Source organism: Molothrus aeneus, chromosome 2 (genome assembly GCF_037042795.1).
Source record: "Molothrus aeneus isolate 106 chromosome 2, BPBGC_Maene_1.0, whole genome shotgun sequence".
Taxonomy (NCBI): Eukaryota; Metazoa; Chordata; class Aves; order Passeriformes; family Icteridae; genus Molothrus; species Molothrus aeneus.
Window position 1 is genome coordinate 27944241 of NC_089647.1, and position 16202 is coordinate 27960442.

Here is a 16202-nt window from a genome sequence, read left to right on the forward strand (position 1 = left end):
AATTCCTGAAGCATTTTCTTTTGTGTTTTAAGCCCATTGCCTCTTCCTTTCTGGTCTCCTCCTTCAGTTTCTGTAAGACACAGCAATAAAATGGTCCTACTGCAGTCAACGTGTCCCCAGGGGGAGCCCTTTTCCCTACCTCTGTACCCCACTTCTGTATCTTTTCTATTTTTACTGTGTTCTTGCCAGTACTTCCTTCATGCCCTAGCCTGCCTCAGAGCCCTGACCACACACACTCTGCCACTTTCTCTGCTCTGAGTTGGCTCCTGCTGCTCTGAAGTCTTTTGGCAGGCAAGGAAGGTCTGACAGCAGCACAGCAGCTCTTCCACCTGCAGCACCAAAGTGGCACCAGAGACAGCCCCGCCAGACAGGCCTCTTGGCCAGAGCAGACTCTGGCAGCTTCTCTGCATCGTGGTCCCTTGCTCACTTAGGAAAGTGTTCCTTTGCACCCACAGGGGAGAAGAGAAACTTTCCTGTCACTGCTATGTTGAGTTTGGCAAAGCATTGTCTAATATTTTCTGGTGCTTTTTAGATGCGTAGTTTGAGAAATGTGAAATTTTAAAACTTCCTGTCCACGACTTTAGCAAGAGTTGTAGGTGCAGAGATCCCCTGAAAATTCTGATGTCCTCTGGGTTGTTTTTTAAATGAAGTGTGTCCGTTGCTCTGTCGCATTTCTGACGCAGAAGTGACACCTAGTGTTGGGTTGAGGGCAGGTCCGTGTCTGTCACACGTGCTTGGATGGGGACAACAAAGGCTTTAGGAGCACAGCTTGCTAATTAAACGCCAAAGGAACTAAATGCTGGATGAATTTTCTAAACGGCAGCTGTAGATGCAAAATGTGGTGCTGGGAAGCTAAGACCTTTTGAGGGTCTGTGATGCCTTCCCCTGGCTTCTCCCCACTGCTGAGCATGGGTCTTGGTGTTTGTGGAGTCCAGCTTAGCAACTGTTCCATGGAAAACGATTTGTAGATTTATTTTAAAAACCCAAAAAACAATCCAGCTGGGTTCTGACATTTTGAAATAGCAGTTACTCACAGACAACCTGTTGCCTTTTCCTTCATCTGGGAAGAGGAGACTTGGGAAAGGAAATAATAGTTAGAAAAGATCTTCACTTTGTTTTCTGACATCTGTGTGTTGTAATGTGGGACTTATAAGGCTTTTGTCAGTCTGTGTTTGCTGTGTCTCTCTTTCCAGCACAATTTCTTTGGAGCTTACTCCTGGTGTTGTGACTGAATACGCAACAGTCATCCAATAGGATTCTGTCATCTCTCTTTTTGCTGAAAAAGTGGTGTTATTTTGCTGTACTGAAGAGCAGCAAATGGGAATTGGAGCAAACAGAGGAAAGCAAAAAAAAGGGGAGTTTGGCAAAATAAGGGCCTTTTTTTTTTCCCTGAAGGGTTCGGTAGTGAGTGCATTTATTAGCATGTAGGCTGTTCACAGTTTTGGGTTCTGTGGTCCAGTGGCATGTTCCTATGTTGCATTTTTGGAGGCTGTTTTGCTTGAGAAATAGAAGCTGGAGAGTGAAAAGTGGGAAAGAAACTTTATTTTTGTGATGAAGAATTACATTACTAGCAGTAACAACTGCTCAATGAGAAAAACCAAAATACCACCTTCTCCAACCACAAAACCAAACCTCCAAAATAAAGCAACCAGTGTTCTGCTGCCTTGAGTCCAAAACTACCAAACAAAAACAGCAGACAGAAACTGGGGAGGGTATACCTCATGTGTGATTTTATTGGTTTTTTAATCCTCTTGTTTTAAAGTAAGAAGTAAAACCAGATGAGTACTGAGATACAAACTGAGATATCTGCAGTGATAGAGCAGGATAGGAGCACAACAGGACCTGGTGGTTGAACGAGTTTGTTGTTAATTAGATTTTTCTACCATTGTACCTTTTCCAGCACTGTGAACTGGGTGCACATGTGACGTCCAGAGCTTTAAGTGAAATTGCTTTATTACCCTGCAATCTAGTAGTAAATAGTCTCTAAAGAAAGAAAGAAAGAAAGAAGGAAAGAAAGGAAAAAAACCCCAGAAAACCAGTTTTATGAAAAAGATGAAAATATTTTAGTCTTTATTCTTCCCCTGCTGGAGTGTTTTTTGCATAACTGTACATTTTCAAAGAATCTGTGTGTCATTGTTCATCTTGCTCCTTCTGTTGCTTTTCATCTGCTGAGGGCAATAGAGGAAGAGGGGTTTATCCTCCTTATAAGCTTTTCACTTTTGTCTGACACTTTCAGATTTTGAGACACCACTGTTTCTGCAGGATGGGGATAAGAGGAATTTTAGAAAACATTGTTTCCCATAAATTTGCTCTGCCCGAGGTGTTGTGTCCAGCTCTGGGGAGCTCAGCACAAGTCTCAGGCCATGGATCAGCTGGAATGAGTTCAGAGGAGAGACATGAAGCTGATCAGAGGGCTAGAGCACCACTCCTGTGAGGAAAGATTGAGAGACCTGTGGTTGTTCAGCCTGGAGAAGGCTGTGGGGTAACCTTGTTGTGGCCTTCCAGTATCCAAAGGGGTTAAAAGAGAGCTGGAGAGGGACTTTTCAACAAGGGCACACAGTGGGAGACAAGGGGGAATGACTTCAAGGTTAAAGAGGGCAGGTGTAGTTTAGATATTAGGAAAAATTCTTTACTGTGAGGGTAGTAAGGCACAGGAACAGATTTCCCAGAGGAGCTGGCAATTCCCTATTCCTGGAATAGTTCAAGACAAGGTTGGATGGGACTTTGAGCACCTGGTCTAGTGGAAGGTGTCCCTGCCCATTCCAGGGGGGTTGGAATGATCTTTAAGGTCTCTTTCAACCCAAACCATTCTGTGATCCATAAGGAATAAAAGCAAACAAACCCAACCCACAAAGAAAACTCCATAAATATTTCCAATATCAAGCCCTCAACCCCACCCTGTGGTGCTCTGCATTGTTCAGTGACTTACTTCCTTGTGCTTAAAGCACCATATAGGTGAGATTAACGACATTAAAAGCCATTTAGTTTTCAATCCAATAACACTAGGGCAGATGGTCAATGACAACCAGGAACTCATTGGTTTCTGTGAACATGGGAGCACAGGGATCCTTTACCACGCTTTTGCAGTAGCACAAAAAACATGGCAAAGGATTCCATCATAGAGCATTCCATCATACATTGCCTTTTGATTTTCCTCAAAGCCACGAAAAGCCCCACTGCCAGCTTTGGTGCTCTGCAGGGAGTATGTGCATGGCTGAGGAGTTCACTGTTGGCTGAAATGTAAAATTCAGAAATGTAAACTACTCTGTACCATAGCTGAGACACACTCAGACTCAGGCTTTGTGATGCCTTCGTGGCTCATACATTTGGTCAAAGGTGCTTTCTGAGTCTGTAGGTTCTAGGAAAGATGGGAATGTTTAATTCATGATTAATTATGTCATTACACATTATTTGTTTATTTTTTTCAGAAACAAAAAGAATAATTTCATGAGTAAAACATATTAGCAAGCTAAGAAGAATGAATGTTGTTCAATGGCAGTGTAAATCCATCCTATTCTAGGCTGTTTTAGTCCCTCTTTCAAGCATTCCTCACATTGGTGTGCTCATTCTTCCTCCATTCTCTTTATCAGACAGTGGACACAATGGTTCAGGAGTGGAATGGGGTATTCCCCATTCCAGCACTGAACTGTAGGCTGAGGTCACTACAACACACAAAAACATGTCCTAAAGGTGTGATTTGCCTGTTCAGAAAAGGGACTTCTCATGTAGCTGTTGCTATAAAGTGAGGACCTGTTTATCTTCAAAACCCCAAAATATCAATTTACAAATTTCAATTGCTCTGCTTCCAGCCTCTGCAGAGCAGCAAAACAATGGACCACATGGAAAAACCCCCAAAGTCTCAAGTATTTTTATGCTGGCTTAGTTTTGTGATCTGGCGCACCATGGGCTCAGCCAAACACCAGTGAAAGATATACAGCATGAGGATTTGGCTGGATCTGGTGTACAGGCTGCTTGTTTTGCAGGGATGAACTATCTCCCTTCCCAGCTCCCCATCTTCTCCAGTTACTTCCTACCTGACAGAGCAGGGGTACCTTAGGTGAATGAAGAAGATCCTAATGAAGATCCTATTGCTTTCTCCAGCAGCAGAACAGCTTTCTGACATGCTAGCCAAGGAATCTGTCTGAAAATATTATACAGAGTGAACCTGAAAAGAGAAAAAAAGAAAGAAAAATATTGCCACTGCAGCTTTGCCCCCCTGCAGCTGCTCAAGTGGCTATGTAGGTGAGAAAGAGGAAGAGAATTTAATTAAAACCTACTTAAATGCCCCCTCAGTCAAGTGGACATGTCCCACCAAAATCCTTTGGAAAATTAACATTATTATATTTGCTTCACAGGTAAAGAAGAATTTGCAACAGGCGGAAAAATTCTACAGCCTGTGTGTCACAAGGTACTTTGATACATTTTTATTACTGTGATTAATCTGCTTCTGGAGGAGAAGGACAAACAAGAACCAAAGTTCTAAGGTTTTATCAAGGGCTTATGCTTCCAGAGACTTTTGACCCAAACCAATAACATGACTGGTTGTAGAAAGATCAAAATTTAAATAAAATAGTTAATGATTTTTGTTCACTTATTGACCATTTCTCAGTGCTGTTGGCTGAGGTGCTGCACAAGACTTCTGAGCAAGCTATAAATGCAGACAGGTGAGACGCCCTTCTCAAACCGCAGCCCTGCACTGGAGGAATTGCCCTGAGCTCTCCCCAGCCCTGCAGCTGACAGCAAGGTAAGAGGCACCCTTGGCACAGGAGAGCTGGAAGGGTTTCTTGGGCAGCTGCTGTGAAATGCAGGCCAAGGGCAGGAGGCTTTAGTGCAGGGCTGAGAGCTGCAGCACAGCCGTGAGGGTCTGCTGTGTGTGTGTGCAGAGACTGAAGGCATCTCTCAGGGCATGAGGAGATGGATGGCTGCTGCAGGAGAGACAAACTCACCAAGGGAGAGGCTGGAGGGGCCAGTGATACACAATTCTCAGAGGTGAAAGTGAAAATATTCTACAAATTTATCTTGGTCATGGGATCTTTATGTTGTATCAGCAAAATTAAATGGGTCATTATTCATACTTTTCTACAGGTAGAAAGTAATTATAGTAGTGCCTAATCACTAGGCACTAATCAGTCAGTGAGTCCGAGCTCACGTCCTCTCAGCTTCCATATATGCTTTTATAACTGTGAACAAATACATGGTTTTAATCACATGAAGTTTTTTTCTAAAAAAGTGAGCTTTAAGCTATTCATATTTTTAAATTATGATGCACATGTCTTACATACTACTGTATGTGACCAAATTACTATGGCTTTCAATCTTACTGGGGATATCTGTCTTTTCCCATCCCTTCTCAGAATCAGCTAGAGGAATGGCTTTTTTAGTCCCATTTATTTGCCCAGAAATGTAAATCTTTGCTTCAGTAACTGTTACAGGATTTAGAGAGAGAGCTGTTACCATAACTGACTGCTCATTACTGTTCCTGCAGCTGTTACTAATAAACACTGTGGCTTTTTAACTGAACTCAGAGGACTGTGGGGAATTAGATATGTGTATTGGTAGTAGTGTCAGGAGAAGACATTTAAAACCTGAAATTTAGTCTGATTTAAAGAGCTGATGCTTACAACTTTATTGCTTCTCAGTGTATGTCAAGAGAAGGAATCTCTTGATTTCAGTAAAATTCCATATAAAAAGAGAAATAAGGTGTTTCAGTGAATTTAAAGTTCATTTCTGCCCTTAAAGGATAGGTTTTCTCCTCCGATTTTGTGTAAAACTTCACTTCCTTTTAGAAATTAATTGCATGTCTCACTACTTTTATATTGCTTTCTATGTGGCCCAGGAAACCTACTCTAAACAATGAGTGCCAGTTTCTAAAATATTTCTCAACTGCAGCATCAATTATCAACAGAAAGATTTATCATGAGTTGTATATTTTATTTTGTTATTATTTATGTTAAGATGTTAAACAAAATGCTCAGGTGTGCCTTGCATGTATACATATTAAATGAAACTGAACTGTTGTGGTGTACAAATCTCATTTTACTTTTTTCTTCCAAATTGAAATTTCTGTGTCATGTCCTCACTCTTTCACAGCTGCTGCTATTTTTATCTTCTGCTAAAATTGTTTTGCATTTCCTTTTTACCTTTTGTCCCCTCTGGTTTCCAGCATTTCATGTCTGGTGTGTAAAGGCTTCTTACAAGCATTGCTTGTTTTCTGTTTTCATTTTCTGTAGGCTGCCATCCAACAGCAGAAAATCCAAAACCCAGAAGCCTTGCAGAGATGGGAAAAATCATTGTTTATGAGCATGCCAACTTCCAGGGTATGTCCAAAGAATTCCACACCAACATTGCCAACCTAAAAGATGCAGATTGGAATGATTGTATCTCCTCAGTGAGAGTAATCGGCCATCCTTGGGTGGCTTATCAGCATGCAGACTACAAGGGACAATTACTGGTACTTGAGGAGGGAGATCATGACTTTGTTGGCAAAAAGATGAATGACAGGATCAGCTCTCTGCAGGTAATCACTGAAAATCTGCACAACCCCCAGATCACTCTCTATGAGCATGCTGATTATCAAGGGAAGAGCAGAATAATAAGAGAAGCAACCAATCTGACCAGGGGACATGACGATAACACCACATCTTCACACAAAGTTCAGAAAGGTGTCTGGCTGCTGTGTGAGCACGGTGATGGAAGTGGATTTCAATACATTGCACGAGAACATGAGCACCTTCCAAACTACAAGGCAATCAAGTTCAATGACAAGCTTTCCTTCCTGCGCCCCCTGCGCCCTGGCTGTGGCTGTTAGAATGCAAATCTGGCAGTGCTGAGGAGAGATGCAGTCCCAGCAAGAAAACTGAGACCTTGTTCTCTGCCTCTGCTTGTGCTGCCTTTTCCCCCAGTGTCATAGGACCACCGAAAGGGAGAGCTCTCCTGCCCCACAAATGGCCTCTGCCAATATCTGTAATCCATTTTGTGTTGGTGCCAATAAAGAATCTTTTGCAATCAGCAGTGGGTTATTTTATGCAGTGTTTAGTGTATATAAACATTTCACTTTCGTGGAGAGATGTCTCTGTGTATCCAGAGAATGTTTTGTATAGTCACTTACAAATATTTTTCATGGATCTGTCCTGCAGAACTTTATCTCCTTACAGTTTCACTGTCCACAACCATTGCGACCAGACTAGAGAGCTTGGTAAACATTTTAATTATTGTTGTGATTAAATTATTGCTAAGCCAACTTTCACCTGTACCCTGTATTTAACTACCCTGTGTATCTTAAGGCATTGATCATAAAATCCCAGAATCCTATGAACTCTGAGGCTGGGAGGTGCCTTAAAGATCATTCCAACCCTCCTGCCATGGGCAATGACACCTTCCACTACACCAGGTTGCTCAAAGTCCCATCCAGCCTGACCTTGAATACTTCCAGGAACAGGAAATCCACAACCTCTCTAAACAGCTTGTTTCAGTGCCTCATCATCTTCATAGTAAAGAACTTATTCATAACATCTAATCTAAGTCTCTGCTCTTGTAATTCAAAACCATTCCATTCTCATCTTATTACTACTTCCCCACTTAAAAAGCTGCTCTTTCTTATAAAGCCCCCTTCAAGAGCTGGAAGGTTGCAATGAGGTCTCCCTGGAGCTTTCTTTTCTCTGGGATGAACAACCCCAGATTTCTCAACCTGTCCTCATAGGAGAGGTGCTCCCAGCCCATGACCATCTCCCAGTCTGTACTCCCATGTCTGGGATTGCCCTGACCCAGGTGCAGCACCTTGCACTTGGGCTTGTTGAACTTCGTGAAGTGAGTATGGAATCACTTCTCAAATTTGTCCAGGTCCCTCTGGAAGAGATCCCATCCTTTTATTGTGTCAGCTGCACCCTTCAGCTTTGTGTCATTTGCAAACTTGCTGAGGGTGTCATTGATAAAGATCTTAAAAAGCACTGGTCCCCGAACAGAGCTCTGATGGACACCAGCTCTGCTTCTGGACACAGAGCCACTGACCACAATGCTCTGGCTGTGTGGATATTTCCCAAATAGAAATGTGTATCTCAGTTTGGAGATAAGGATGCCATGTGGGACCATGCCAGAGTTCTTAAGGAAGTTGAGGTATGTGAGTGACATTGGTTGGCTTCCCCTTGTTGATGGCTGCAATCCCTCCACCACAGATGGCCACCAGATTGGTCAGGCATAATCTGCCCTTAGTAAAGCCATGCTGGCTGTTTTGGATCACCTTCTTGTCTTGCATGTGCCCTAGAATTTCTTCCATGGGGATCTGCTGCATGATCTTCACAGGCATAGAGGCAAGGCTCACAGGTCTGTAGTTCCCCAGATCTTCCTTTCTCCCCTTTTTAAAAGGGGAGAGTGATATTTCCCTTCTTCCATTCACCAAGGATTTCACCTGAAGGCCATCACTTTTCAAATATGATGGAGGATGGATTGACAACAACACCAGCCAGTTCCCTCAGGACCCTGGGATGCATGTCATCCAGTCCCATGAACTTGTGTCTATTCAGCCTCATCAAGAGGTCTCAGACCTGTTCTTCACCTACAGTGGGAGGGACTTCTCTCCCCCAGTCACCACCAGCAGCTTCAGCGACTCCAGAGACGTGGGAAACCTGACTTCCAGTGAAGAGAAGGCAAGGAACACACTGAGTACCTCAGCCTTCTCCACATCCATTACCACCAGCTCTTCCTTCTTGTTTACTGGGGGGGAGTGGGCATCACACTCCACTTGGCCTCATTTTTCTGCCCAGTGTTCTTGCAGAAGCCCTGCTGTGTCAGTCAACACAGGCAGGCAACTGGGACAAGTATAAGCTTGTGGCTGGAACACAAAGAGTAAAGCTATTTCCATTTCCATGGGCTTATGAGCACCCAAACTCTACAGGCCAGTTACTCTGGTGCTTGAGGAGGGAGAGCACAGCATTGTTGGTGAAAGATGAAGGACAGGATCAGCTCTGTGCAGCTGATTGCTGAAAATCTGCACAATCTGCACATGAAGCCCTGAACATGCTGTGCTATCAACTGCTGGGCTTTGTCCCATTTTGAAATAAGCACTGCAGGCTGTGCTGACAAGTCAGCCACTTGTGCTCCTCTACTGGGCTCAGGTGGGCAGGTGCAATGGGGATGGCCTAGAATCCATGTGTTTTAGGGCACTTCTTACCGCTTTGCAGCCAGTTTCAGGTTTCCTTGCTCTGTTCACCAAAGTGGGATTTCCCAATTCAATTCCAAGAGCATCTGTCATTCTTCCTACTCTAGAACACCCGTTTTATAATGGCAAGTCAACTGGCAAATGTCACCTTCTGCCCAAAAGAGTTTGTGGAAGAAATTGTTTTGGAAGTCTTATTGAAGTTCCTTGGTCATGTCTGAGAAATCCCTTTCAGAATCTCAGCATGATAATGATGTTACTTAGGCACTGTTAATAGGAGAGGGATTATTTTGGATGACTCTAGTTATATTTCCTAGGAAATACACTTAAAGATATTTCCTTTTGGAAAACCACCATTTCTTAGAGAGGAAAGAAGGTATTATCTTATTTTCTTGGCATAGGTAACTGCGAAGTTCCTTACAGCCAGGAGGTCTCTGAGCCAGATTTCTCGGAGTTTTCCCTCTGTTTCTTTTGGGCAAAGAAAATATTACATTGCCTCCCTAACCTGCTGTTACTCTGATTTTAATCAGTGGACATTCCTGTCTGGCTCTGTCTCTCCTGGCCACCAGAGAGGGGATTTTCTTCACTTTGGGCGCTGTGAGGAGGTGGTCTAGTTGCCCTTGGAGTGCAGTGCAGTGCAGTGCAGACCAGCTGGCAAGTTCTATGCTGCTCAGTTAGCAGTACCCTTGGAATCATGTTCTCTGGTCATCCTCACCCCTCACCCTCATGGCAGATTTTAGGAGGCCTCTCAGGAGGAGACATCAGCAACCATGGCATTCCCTACTGTACTTCTCACATGAGGTTTACCCTTATAAAAGCACACTGTGCAATACTTTTGCACAGTAAAGACTAAAGCATTGCCACGTCTGCCTGCAAATCCGGGAATAAACTGTACCTGGAAGTCCCAAACCCTGCTAAATTACACATGGTATTAAAAAGAGTAAAACAACAACTGCTTGCAAAATCAACAGTCAGCAAAAAACCTTCACATAGGGGATTATTAATCTACAGTGCAAATGGACATTTGAAGAGAATGCAGCATAAGGAAGGCTTGTGGTATTCCAAAAATAGATGTCTAAACAAGAAAGCTTAGACACTATTGCTGTGACAGAGAGGTGATGTATACACAGACTCAATTTTTCTTGGCTTGATCAGAAACATCCTCAGAACAGGTTCAGGTGTGTTTGGGTAAACATGGAATATAAAGCGTGGGCTTAAGGTCATATCTTGTATGCCCAGTAAAAGGTGATGTTACACATTAACCACTTCTGTTATTTCCTAATGATGCTGTGTTTGTTTCTGTGTTTCAGGGCTCTGGCACAGCTCCTTTGGGTCAGCTTTGTGAAGGAGCCACTGTGACTCTGCACCTGCAGGGCAGCTCCATTGCCCAGGCAGCCTCCATCACAGGAGTGCAGGACACCAGCAGACAGGATGTTCTGCTGCACTTGCCATAACCTATGGGTTTTTGGCTAGAAGATTTAGCATTCACTTGGGGGAACTCTAGCTCTTTTCCAAGTACAGAATTCTCAAACTTGCTGTTTGCAAGCTAGCAAGTTTTTACTGTGGCTTTCTTCCCTACTCATTTCATCTGCTACTGGAATTCCCACAGCATGAATTTACAGCATCTTTCAATGTATTCAACACTGAAAAGCCTTTGTGGGAAGCAGGGCAGAAGCAACTTATTTTTTTCCCCAAATGCATCTTCAAACACATCTTCCCTTTACCCAATAACAGAGCTGCCCCACTTTCAATTCAGTTCCTGATGCTTCCTTTAATTTTTTCTTGGTTTCCTTGTCAGACTATTCCTCCCCCCTATGCTGCTGTGTTTTCCTGGCAGTGCCTTATTGACTCTGTGTTAATCGGAGCAATCCTACAGCAAAGCTCAAATGAGATTCTCCATCCCTGTAAATCAAATCTCAAAAAATGCAAAGAGCACTGCTGACAAAAGCAGTAATGAGACACTTTCCTTCAGGGATCTGTAGAGGTCATCAGGAAAATAAATGTGACACACTGAAATGTGTGCAGCTGGTTGTTCCTATAAGGAATTCCCTTCCCTGGAGCTAACTTGGTTTTGCATTTACCTGGCCCCAAAGCCCAGTCCACTGAACAGTCTCCTCATCAAATCTCTGTGCTTCCACTTTAGAAAGAAGGAAGTTTTAGGGACCATGTCAGAGGCCTTGCAGAAATCCAGGTAGATAACATCTGTAGCCCTTCCCTTTTACACTGAAGTTGTCGCTCCATTGTAAAAAGACAGTAGGTTATTTGCACTGGGCTTTCCTTTGCTGAAGCTGTGCAAATCACAAATCACTTCCCTGTCTTTCATGTGCCTACAAATCCAGAAAATGAGAAGCAGGAAGCAGTTTGAGTTACTTAATTGGTAACACATCTTCTTGCTGAATCACCCTAACTAAGCAAGTTAAGTGAGTAGGTGAATACTCTGATAAAAGAGAAGAAATCTTTCTAGGTCTCTTCTCCCTTGAGGAAGTACCATCTCTTGGAGCAGAAGTGCTGTGCTGCTGGCACCTAAATGCCTGTGCTGTCATTCACACAGTGAGCTCATGATAAACCTTATCAGGGTCAATGGAAACCATGAACAAATGGTGACCCCCAAGGGTCTGTCCTGCCACCAGTGCTATCAAATGCCTTCCTTGATGTCACAGACATGGGGTCAGGTGCACCCTCCCTGAGTTTGCAGATGACCCCAAGCTGAGTGGTTTGTGGCCATGCTGGAAGGAAGGGACTGTTAAGAAAGACCTTGAGAAGCCTGAGAAATGGCCCGATGTGAATCCCATAAATTTCAGCAAGGCTGAGTGTAAGGCCCTGCAGCTGGATGTCAGAGCAATCACCAGGGGCAGCGTAGGCTGAGGGATGAATGGGCTGAGGGCAGCCCTGTGGGGAAGGAACTGAGAACGCCGGTGGATGAAAGACTGGACATGACCTGACACTTGCCACCTAGAAAGCCAAATGCATCCTGGGCTGCAGAAAGTGTAGCTTGCAGGATGAGGGAGATGATCCTTCCCTTCTAATCTGCTGTGGTGAGACTCTAGCTGGAGCACTGCATGCAACCCTGGGGTTTCCTGAACAAGAGAGACACAGACCTGTTACAGCAGATCTAGTGGTGGGCCATGGAAATAGTCAGAGGGCTGGAGAACCTCCTACAAAGAAAGGCAGAGATACTTGCAGAGAGACTTACTTCAGCCTAGAGAAGACAAGGCTTCTGGGAGACCTTATTGCAGCATTTCAAAACATAAAGAGGCTTATAAGAAAAGCAGAGAGAGAGAGTCTTTTTACTATGGCCTTTCAAGCTGAAAGAGCATAGGTTTAGGCTAGACATTTCAAAGGAATTCTTCACTGTTGGGGTGGTGAGGCACTGGAAGAGGTTCTCTAGAGAAGATGTGGGTGCCCCATCCTTGGATCTCCCCCCTTAGTCAGTTTGTAGGCAACACCAGCTTGGGTGAGTGTTGTGTGCTGGAGGCTAAGAAGGCTCTGCAGAGGGATCAGTGGGCTGAGGCCGATGGAATGAAGCTCAGCAAGGCCGAGGGCTGAGTCCTGCCCTGCAGTCACAAAAGCCCCACACATGGTTGCCAGCAGCTGAACATGAGCCAGCTGTGCCCAGGTGGCCAGGAAGGCCAGTGGCACCTGGCCTGCATCAGCAATGCTGTGGCCAGCAGGAGCAGGGCAGGGATTGTCCCCCTGTGCTCAGCACTGGTGGGGCCACACCTCGAGCGCTGTGCCCAGTTCTGGGCCCCTCACTGCAAGGAAGACATGGAGGGGCTGGAGTGAGTCCAGAGAAGGGAAATGAGCTGTTGAAGGATCTGGAGCACAGACTCTTGAAGGATCTGATGAGGAGTGACCAGAGGAGCTGGGGTTGCTCCAATTAATGTGTGCCAGTTATTGTGGTTCAGACGGTTTCGGAATGGGGACGGACATGAAGTACTAAGGTTATGAGGTCACTCACACTTCAAGGAACTTTTGAACCAGAGCAATGAGATGTCTGGTTGTAGGGCATCAAAACCAAGATAGAATATGAATGATCTTTGATCCCTGAGCATGATATCAACCACTCCAAGTTCACTGGAATTGGGTGATTCTCACTTTCACTTCTGTGCAAGTATAAATGCAGACAGGCGAGACGCTCTGCACACACCTCAGGCCTGCCCTGGAGGAATTGCCCTGAGCTCTCCCCAGCCCTGCAGCTGACAGCAAGGTAAGAGGCACCCTTGGCACAGGAGAGCTGGAAGGGTTTCTTGGGCAGCTGCTGTGAAATGCAGGCCAAGGGCAGGAGGCTTTAGTGCTGGGCTGAGAGCTGCAGCACAGCCGTGAGGGTCTGCTGTGTGTGTGTGCAGAGACTGAAGGCATCTCTCAGGGCATGAGGAGATGGATGGCTGCTGCAGGAGAGACAAACCTCACCAAGGGAGAGGCTGGAGGGGCCAGTGATACACAGTTGTAAGTTTACATTTACAACTTAATCTTGGGTGTGTACCTAAACCAACAAACACAACTAATTTGAACTCAGTAGTTGTGGGCACATGTCTTGTTTTATGTTTTCCCTCAAAACTGAAATTTCTGTCATGCTCTCACTCCTTTCCAGATGCTGCTATGTTTATATTCTGCTAAAAACTTTCTACTTTTCCTTTTCTGCACCACACTTCCCATAATTTTGTGTCTGGAATATAAAGTCTTCTTACAAGCTCTGCTTGTTTTCTGTCTTCCTTTTGTGCAGGCTGCCATCCAGCTCCTATAGCAAGAAATCTGCACCCCAGAAGTCCTGCAGAGATGGGCAAAATCGTCATTTATGAGCATGCCAACTTCCAGGGCATGTCCAAAGAATTCACCACTGACATTTCCAATCTAAAAGATGCAGATTGGAATGATATTGTCTCCTCAGTGAAAGTAATTGGCCAGCCTTGGGTGGCTTATGAGCATGCAGACTACAGAGGTCGATTTCTGGTGTTTGAGGAGGGAGAATATAGCTTTGTGGGTAAAGAGATGAATGACAAGATCAGCTCTCTGCAGGTGATCACTGAAAATCTGCACAATCCCCAGATCACTCTCTACGAACACATTGATTATCAAGGGAAGAGCAGAATAATAAGAGAAGCAACCAACCTGGCTGCAGGATATGACAATGACATCGTGTCTTCCCACAAAGTCCAGCGAGGTGTCTGGCTGCTGTGTGAGCACAGTGATGGAAGTGGCTTTCAATACCTTGCCCGAGAGCACGAACACTTTCCAAACTACAAGGCAATCGATTTCAACGACAAGCTTTCCTTCCTGCGCCCCCTGCGCCCTGGCTGTGGCTGTTAGAATGCAAATCCGGCAGCGCTGAGAAAAGATGCAGCCCCGGCAAGAAATTTGACACCCGGATCTCCGCCTCTGCTTGTGCTGCCTTTTCCCCCAGTGTCACAGGACCACCGAATGTCAGCGCTCTCTGCTGAGCTGCACTGCAGAGCTGCACTTCTCTATCCTGCCTTGCACGCTTCTCCCACCCACGAATGCAAGAATCATCGGGCTTGATCCTATGAAAGAGTGTCCAAGCTAGAGGAGGCATGCCACATGTGTGAAACCTGTTGTACGCTCAGCTGGCATTGCAGAGTCCTGGCCTATGGAATGTAGAAGCATTGCATGTTGTGTCTGTGGCTAAGTCAAACAGAAAGTGCCAGTGCAGCACCGGCATCACATCCTTTGTCATTTGCATTGCAATGCCCTTGTGCTACTGTGGCCTCTGCCACTGTCTCTAATCCTATTTGTGTTGCTGCCATTAAAGAATCCTTTGCAATCAGCAGTGGGTCTGTTTTGTGCATCTTTGGAATAGATAAATATTGCACTTTCATGCTGAGATGTCTCTGTGTATCCAGAGAATGGGCCCCACAGTCATTTCCAAACCGCTTTTCCTGGTTGTCTCCTGCAGAATTTTGCTTCCTTCTGGTTTAACTGCTCATTAACAGTGGGGTCAGGCTTGACTCAAGATGTCTTGGTGAGCCTGTAGATCATTGCTGATCCTGGCCAAACTCTCACCTGCACATTGTACCTGGCTATCACTTGCTTGGTTGTATCTCAAGGCAGTGATTGTAGCGATGATGCAGTCTTCCACTGCCCTAAATCACATCATAAACAGAAAGGTTTCAGTAATTTCAATTCTTTAATCCTAATGGTAAAACCTGCTTTGTTTTTTAAACCTGTACTAGCCTGATAAGGAAGGAGGAATGACCAGGGATATCAGGACCTGGTCAGTTGTGTGCAAGTTCAGCTGGAAGTGCAGAGTCTCAGCCTTCCTGCAGCAGTGCCTGATGGCAGCTGCACCCCTGAGCTGGGCACTGTGGCAGCTGTCCCAGGGCAGCTCTGCCCTGCAGGGTTCATCTCCCTCTGTGCTTGCCTGCTGTGGGCCCTGATTTCCTTGCCCTGGTCACAGGCAGGAGCTGCACTTGGCCTCTTTGAACCTCATGAGGTGCACACGGTGCCAGTGCTGGAGCTTGCCAAGGTCCCTTTGGATGGTCCCTGAGGACAGTTCTGTCTGTCTGTCTGTGTGTCTGTGGCTGCCATGCCCAGCTGAAGCTGTGCTCCCAGTGCTGAGACTCAGTGCCCCTCTCAGCTCCCTGTGCCTTCCTGCAGCCTCTCTCCTCCTCCTGTTCTCACCCACTGACACAGCCCTGGCCACTTTCCCAACGCTTCCTGTTCCCTCAGCCCCCTGCTGGAAATATTTGCACAGCAGTGCAGTAACAAACCTTGCTGTCCCACACTGCTGCCTCTGCCCTGGCTTCATGACCAGCATGGGACAATATCTGCCCATTCTCCATCCTGCCATCAGCAGCAGCTTGAAGGAGAAAACCCCTGGAGCTTCCTTCCAGCCTAAATTGTTCCAGGAGTCCATACACCCTGCTTGGAATGTGACAGGCACAGCTACCCCTGCCCCAGGGAGGAGTGCAATCCTACAGAACAGCAAAGGAAAGGTTCAAGGAGGGGTATGGATGGGAATGTGTCCAAAACTCTGCATTTACTCTTGCACAGTTTTTTTCTTTCTAATCAGAGACAGTATCCAAACAACTGTAGA

General features: G+C 45.3%; 2 protein-coding genes across 2 annotated transcripts; both read left to right on the top strand.

Annotated features, from left to right (window-relative positions):
- Positions 1–6277: 6277 nt before the first annotated feature.
- Positions 6278–6808, top strand: LOC136571377 (epidermal differentiation-specific protein-like). Its single transcript, XM_066571755.1, has one exon. The coding sequence runs from the start codon at positions 6278–6280 to the stop codon at positions 6806–6808; it is 531 nt and encodes a 176-aa protein (XP_066427852.1).
- A 7119-nt stretch (positions 6809–13927) lies between these two features.
- Positions 13928–14458, top strand: LOC136571378 (epidermal differentiation-specific protein-like). The gene has a single exon (XM_066571756.1). It carries the CDS (start codon positions 13928–13930, stop codon positions 14456–14458), a length of 531 nt encoding a protein of 176 aa, XP_066427853.1.
- Positions 14459–16202: the final 1744 nt, after the last annotated feature.

What these genes read in the sequence shown, in the direction of transcription:
- LOC136571377 (XM_066571755.1), top strand. Translation starts at nt 6,278, where the DNA reads ATGGGAAAAATCATTGTTTATGAGCATGCCAACTTCCAGGGTATGTCC.
- LOC136571378 (XM_066571756.1), top strand. Translation starts at nt 13,928, where the DNA reads ATGGGCAAAATCGTCATTTATGAGCATGCCAACTTCCAGGGCATGTCC.